General features: G+C 42.1%; 2 protein-coding genes across 3 annotated transcripts; both read right to left on the reverse strand.

Annotated features, from left to right (window-relative positions):
• Positions 1-55: 55 nt before the first annotated feature.
• LOC6499189 lies at positions 56-1,400 on the reverse strand. The gene is made up of 2 exons (XM_001955111.4): positions 881-1,400; positions 56-824 (listed from the first exon to the last, which is right to left on the reverse strand). Exons 1-2 carry the CDS (start codon positions 1,284-1,286, stop codon positions 388-390), a joined length of 843 nt encoding a protein of 280 aa, XP_001955147.1. The 5' UTR covers positions 1,287-1,400; the 3' UTR covers positions 56-387.
• A 2,813-nt stretch (positions 1,401-4,213) lies between these two features.
• On the reverse strand, positions 4,214-5,996 carry LOC6499188. 2 transcript variants are annotated; one of them, XM_014910452.3, is made up of 4 exons: positions 5,687-5,996; positions 5,294-5,543; positions 4,997-5,178; positions 4,214-4,648 (listed from the first exon to the last, which is right to left on the reverse strand). In XM_014910452.3, the coding sequence occupies exons 1-4, from the start codon at positions 5,891-5,893 to the stop codon at positions 4,508-4,510; spliced, it is 780 nt and encodes a 259-aa protein (XP_014765938.1). In that variant the 5' UTR covers positions 5,894-5,996; the 3' UTR covers positions 4,214-4,507. The 2 variants fall into 2 exon arrangements, with proteins under 2 accessions (XP_014765938.1, XP_001955148.1); XM_001955112.4 differs by having other exon boundaries at positions 5,267-5,543.
• Between the last annotated feature and the right edge of the window lie 366 nt (positions 5,997-6,362).

Genomic DNA, 6,362 nt, shown 5'->3' on the forward strand with positions numbered 1-6,362 from the left:
TAACCTCAATAGTATTAACCCAGAGTAATTCATCAATTAAAAAACAGCTTATAGATTGTTTTAAATTTTTGCATTTTTAATAAATTAAATAAATAATAATTCAATTTAGTTTGATTTTTGGTCGATTGGTGACAAAAAAGACGAAAGCAGAGTGCAGGGAAGAGTGAATGAAGAAAAGAAGAATGGTATGCTTTGAAAATCGGGCTAAGAGGGGGAGTGGTAACAGCTGAAGAATGGCTAAAACTCTCGCATGCTTAACTCTTAAAAACTATGTGTATGGCCTGGACAGGTTTCGGTTCCATTTGGTCTGTGCGACTCGCAGTGATCTCGCCGGGGCAAGAATCACTAATTATCCTTGATATGTACAATAGCTGAAGTCCCGTTCATTTAAGAGGACGAGCTGTAGCTAGAGGAGCTAGATGATCCCGAGGAGGAGCCAGAGGAGTACGAGGACGAGCTGCTGGGGTGGTAGGAGCTGTAGGCCAGGTTCTGCGAGTCCCAACGGGCGTAGGGACCTCCGCTCATGGGCTCCCAGCTGCTGGGGTCATAGGACGAGGCAGTGGTGCTGGGAACACCGTATTCGCTGGCCGGAACTGGAGCTGGCATGGGCACCATGTTCATCTTCATGCCGCCGAGTTTCTGGATGAGGTTGTAGATGAGGAAGCCAAGCACCAGCTTGATGGCGATCTTGGACAGGATCAGAGCCTTGGTGGCCTTCAGGCCGATCAGAGCCAGCAGAATGGGCATGACAACCTTCAGTTTAAGCTTCATCAGTAGCAGTAGGGGCAGGAAAAGCTTGTCCTTGTTCTTTTTCTCGGCGCGGCCTAAAAAAAAATGTATTTTAATGCGATGCTGAGAGGAATTACACCCAAATACAGACCCTCCTCCTTGGGGAGCTCCAGGTCGAAGCCACGGTCCGAGCGGTAGGTCATCACGGATCCGGCGAAGAAGGTCTGTGGCAGCTGAAGCCTCATCTCGTTGGTGTTGAGAATGCGGGCCACACGGTCCACAATCACCTTATCGATGACATCGTCGCTCAGGGCACGACCGCTTACCTCATCCTCCTCCACATTGGCCACCGTGTCCAGGTAGCTGAGCACCTTCTCCTTGAGGCAATGCATGGCATTGGCATGGAAGCACTTATCCACAATGGTTGAGATCAGCTCGTCGGAGCTGTGGATCCGCGGGGTCACTGCATTTTCGATGGCAGCTCCCGAAACAGAGGCGGAGGCCGCCAAAAGCAGCACACAACCGAACGCGAGCAAGGACGTGAAATGGAAGGCCATTGTGGTTCCTATTTATTAATTAAAATATTAAATTTATATCACACTACCAGAGCGCGTAGTGTTCACTGCGGAGTCGATGCGACGACAATGTTGGATCATTTGTCGAATGGTTCCAATTTTATACTGCCGCTCCCCGAGAGCGCCAAAGAAGAGACCCATGGCCCGTGTTTGCTTTTTGGAGTGCACAATTTTCGGTTTTTGGACAGCCCAACTCGGCAAGTGACGAGCGACGAAAGTCAAGCCCTGGGCCAAGTCCACGGAAAGCAAGTGGCCAAAGTTTTTCACAAAAAAAAAATTGTATTAAAAAACCTACGAAAAAAGAAAACTAGGGGAGTAGGATCTAGTCTAACGACTGTAAAATACCTGGTACCATTATCTTATCTATTTTTTTGTGGATCCTGTAAACTTTACTGTAATGTTCTTGATTTTAGAAACTTAAAGGTGGCCAGCGGTTAATGGAGTTGAAGTCTAAAAGACATTATTTAAAGGATTTCCGTTCTATTAAAATATATTGGATAAAATAAAAGACCATACATTGAGTATACCCTCGAATACTACTATTACTAAGTATAAAAACAGTAGCCTCTCCTCAGTTAACTGGGTTGCCCCTTAAGCTTTCTCGCTTTCCATATCGGCCCCAGACACCTAACGCTTCCCTCCCACCGGCCAATGTTGCATTATTGACGCCTCGATGGAAATAACTTTTGTTCGCAATTAGTATGCAGGCCCTTAACTCTTACGCGACCGTCAGTAAGAAAGCCAAATCGAAGGCACGTACATACTTCGGCGTATTGTGTCAAATTTCGATACAAGAAATCAGTACGGAACTCACCTACGCTTTGGTATTGACTCCACATTGGATTTGATATGTTTCGGTACCATTTTTTTTGTTAACGCGGAACTGGGGATTCGATTTCGCAGCGGTATCAAACCTATATATTTTATTTTATATTACGAAATTGATTTTCGTTTTTATTTGTGCCAGATATTTTCAGGTGACACACTTCCGTAATTAATGTATGCTGCTTTCAAGGGGACACATCTATTGCATAGGCAACGTTACTTAAAGGAAACCCTTTTCCTCGTGCGGTATAAAAATATGAAAAATAATAATAAAAAAAAAAAAAAAATATAAGAAGAAAAATGTATTAAAATTTTATTTATGTTTTTATTTATTTTTCTTAAATATAAAGATCGTTTTCATTGAAAATTTTAAAGAAATTAAAGTACATTCAAAGTAAAAATTTTTGTAAACCATATTTGCAAAGAAAAAGATAGTTTTTTATATTTCAAGAGTAACATCTTGTTACTAACAAGATTTCATAATAGTAAATTATTCATTTTCTTGATATTGTTATATTGAAGATGTTTATCGTTTAAATCCAATCCTTTGGAAAACTCTACTCAAGTTACACAATCGAATATATTTATTTGCCTGCCAAAATCATTGCAATCATCATAGATTACCTAATGGTCCGCTTAAATAATGCAACATGTGTCGTTGTCGTGTTTTTTATGTGTATCACTTGTATCCCTCGCTAAAAGAAATTGTGGGGACAGCTTCATGTTTATTTCACAACTAGTGCCGCACTTTTGCTTGGATCGTGCCAAATGAAAAAAGAGCCGACATTTTTATTTGAGGTAATAAATTTCCATAAGCTCGTGTCTTGGCGTTGGATCGATGCTGATGATGACGGGCGATGGTCTGATGGTGGGATGTTGATGGTTTGTTGGTCGACCAAACATTGACCAAAAATCCAGTGTTTTCGTGAATGCCAAGCGATTATGAAAGCAGCGTCGCCTGTCCAGGTGTGTAGCCCAAAACATTTTTTTTCGTCCTGAAGCTTCCATGAAACGGTTCGGTCGTCTGATAAATTGCCTTCAATTCTATGGAAATTGCCCAGCTGCTATGGGGCCAGTGGCCGAAAATGCTCAGATTAGGCCAATTTTCACACTTTATTGGCTTCTAGATTGGACCAGTGCCTGTGTAGCACACATGGAAAATTGATGCTTGACCATTGGCCTGTACAGTTTTTTTTTCAAATTAAATTTGAGCCCAATGAAATGTATGCAGATTATTTTACCCATGGACAAAATAGCATATTGGTTACAGCAGAAAAAAATAATAATCCTCTAAATCCTAAATCCTCTAAGGATTTTAAAATTGTATTTATATGAAGTTGTGATTGTTTAAATAAAAAAAAAAAACATTTTTAATCCACATAATTCATATTATTTCAGAAAAGGTATAATAAAGTCGATATTTTATAAAAATATTCCTTAAATTTCCTATGAAGGCCTTTGTAGTGCATTTGAGCGCAGAGTTTGGATTCACGACATGGATTTATTTGTGAAATTTTCTATTTCATAGGACCACCCATTGATTTGTATCTACATCGGGGCCTGCCTTGGAAAGCATCATTTAGTTTGCTCGAAAATGTCCCTGATCCCCGATGATGGCCCTCAATCACCACGCCCCTTGAGCTAGAATTTTGAAAGACTTTCACTCTCCGACGGGTGACAACTTTCGCACAAGTGAAAAGAAGAAATTTAAATTTTTAAATTATATGCCGTTGATCAATTGAATTTGCTGTGCCGGCCGGGCCTCAATGCAGGAGGCTTGAGTGGAATATTTAATTAGATTTTCTGCCGGGAGTCGGCGTTTACCGTGGATTAAATTTGGCTAATTAGGACACAATCGCTTTGCCGGCGATGGCTTATAAATATTGTATGCCAAGTGAAATTGGTCGAGCTTCTGGGAGCAGTGCCAAAGGGCGGATACGTTAATTAGGCTTGCGGGGTTGAGCATTCAACCAGAACGGTATTAAGCGAAGTCGATTTCTGGGCATAAGCTATAGGCAAAATCTTTAAGAGTAAAAACAATGATGAACCAATGCCCTCCCTTGAAAAATTTAAAGTTTACCATGTTTAAGGCATTTATTATGCTACTTTATTTTGGTGCTTTGCTTCTGGTTTTCTTAATCTCTTGTTTTCAATAAATAGTTAATAAATATTATAAATAAAGTCTAGTGAATAGAGGCAGCGCAGGAATAACGCGGATAACTGGTCAGGGGGAAAGTGGTCAAAAGTCACAGAATGCATCTAACAATTAACAATTAATTTTGTGCTTTTGGCAACCACAAATTTGAGCCAATTCATGATCCAAGACTTTGGAATGCTCTGCTCCAATTTGTTTCTCAATTTTAGCGCTGAATTATGGCTTAGGCGTAGGCCTGGTAGGCCAAGTTTTGGGCCAGCTTCTGGGGCTGCTCCACCACGGGCACGGGAAGGGAGCCAAAGGTACGACCGTCCCAAGGACCATGGGCGGTGATGTGGGCGGTATGGTGATGATCATGGGCAATCTAGATTGGCAAAATAAGAAGAATAAAAAAAATTAGTAAGTTATTCTCCACAGTCATTTTAACATAACGCTAATTGCTAGTTTTGGTTGGATAGTCAGTTTTGTGGTTTGGTTGGGAAGCGGGAGATTGTGAGCGAGGATTCTGGATGGACTTACCCTGATGCTGCCGCCCTCTAGACTTCTTATACATACATACATGCACTAAATAGGACCCTTAATTGCAATAACTCTGTCGCGACTTTCGCTCTCCACGCCCAACATCATCCCAACACACAAAACTCTAATTACCACAGCCAGCGAATGCCTGGAAGACAATTAGAGATCCGTTTTAATATCGTCGCCGGCTTACCTTTTTGCACAATTGGAAAATGGCCAAACCAACCGAGACAATGAAGGAGAAGAAGCCCAGAGCCAGAGCGTTGAAGGCCTTGATCTTTAGGATACCAATGGCCATGGGGATGACGGTGATAGCCTTTAGCAGGATCAGAACCAGGATGGGCATGGCCAGCTTGCGGAGACGGTTCTTCTTTCCTGGAAATCCGAATAAATCGTTGGTTAGATATTTTTCTGTTCACGAACGTGTTTTCGACAGATAAAGGCATGCAGAACGTGAACCCACCCTTCTTGAAGATGTTGCCCTTCTTACCCCTGGCTTCAACATCGGTGGCATCGTCGCTCTCATCGCCATTGAGCTGGAGGTTCAGGCTCAGTTGGTTGTTAGCCAGGTTGCGGGCCGAGACGGTGACCTTGGCATCGGCCAAGGGTAAGTTCATGCTAACATCGTGTCCACGGATGTAGTTCTCAATAGCATCGATGAAGCCATCGGCGCTGCTGGCACGAGCCTCACTGATTGCCGGGGTCTTTTGGCCGTTGGAGCGGACTTCCAAGTTCGAAACCTATAAGGAAATATTTATACAACCAATGTTTTAATATATCAAAATAAATCTATTAGAAAACTTGTATCATATCCCATTCAGCGAATAATCCATTTATTAGAGGATTGGCTTTATTAAGGGATATATTATTTTTCATTTCGTACCTGATAGCTGTCTTTGCTCATCACATTGTCCACGAATCGCATGGCGCGCTCTTTGATGCAGGCCATTGAATCTTGACCACTAGCGCACTTGCTCTGCTCCTCGGCAATGAGACGCTGCAACTTGTCGGTGGCGCCACCAGCAGCTGCCGCCTGACCCACGGCCACAAAGGCCGCAACACCGACAATCACAAGGAGCAATTTGGCCATTTTTGTTTTTCGTTTAATTTTTAAGGTTCGTCACTCGCCGATGGTCAACACACAACTCGCCTCTGTGCTGGCACAATTGCGTTTAATAATCGTTTTTCTATTGTTCACGATTTTTATACTCACTGGATCTTTAAACTCGTTCGCTGGCGAATGGCGGCCCAAAAGAAATGGCCGAAGAAGACATGAATGAAGCGGACGTCGAAAGAGTTGCCCCAACTTTGTTATTTTTGTCTGTGTGCGTGCCTCTGTGCACCACGTGTCGTATACTTAATGTGGCTTTATTTCGGACGCGTGCCGGTCGCATCCGAGAGTATGCTATGTGGGTGGATGGCCGCACTAGAAAATATTTTGCTTTAAATTATTTCATAAAAACTTTGGAAGTAAAATTCAAAATAATAAATCTTAAAAAAATTTACAGGAACACTTCAGTGTTGGTTTTAATAACTCAGTTAAGAACCATAAAATATGA

The sequence above is a fragment of the Drosophila ananassae genome, chromosome 2L (assembly GCF_017639315.1).
Source record: "Drosophila ananassae strain 14024-0371.13 chromosome 2L, ASM1763931v2, whole genome shotgun sequence".
NCBI lineage: Eukaryota > Metazoa > Arthropoda > Insecta > Diptera > Drosophilidae > Drosophila > Drosophila ananassae.

Bases quoted from the DNA above. Each gene is read 5' to 3' on its own strand.
- LOC6499189 (XM_001955111.4), bottom strand. From the start codon at position 1,286: ATGGCCTTCCATTTCACGTCCTTGCTCGCGTTCGGTTGTGTGCTGCTT. The intron at 825-880 runs GTCTGTATTTGG...ATTTTTTTTTAG, and splicing joins GGAGCTCCCCAAGGAGGAGG to GCCGCGCCGAGAAAAAGAAC.
- LOC6499188 (XM_001955112.4), bottom strand. From the start codon at position 5,893: ATGGCCAAATTGCTCCTTGTGATTGTCGGTGTTGCGGCCTTTGTGGCC. The intron at 5,544-5,686 runs GTACGAAATGAA...ATTTCCTTATAG, and splicing joins TGAGCAAAGACAGCTATCAG to GTTTCGAACTTGGAAGTCCG. The intron at 4,649-4,996 runs GTAAGCCGGCGA...TTGCCAATCTAG, and splicing joins TTTTCCAATTGTGCAAAAAG to ATTGCCCATGATCATCACCA.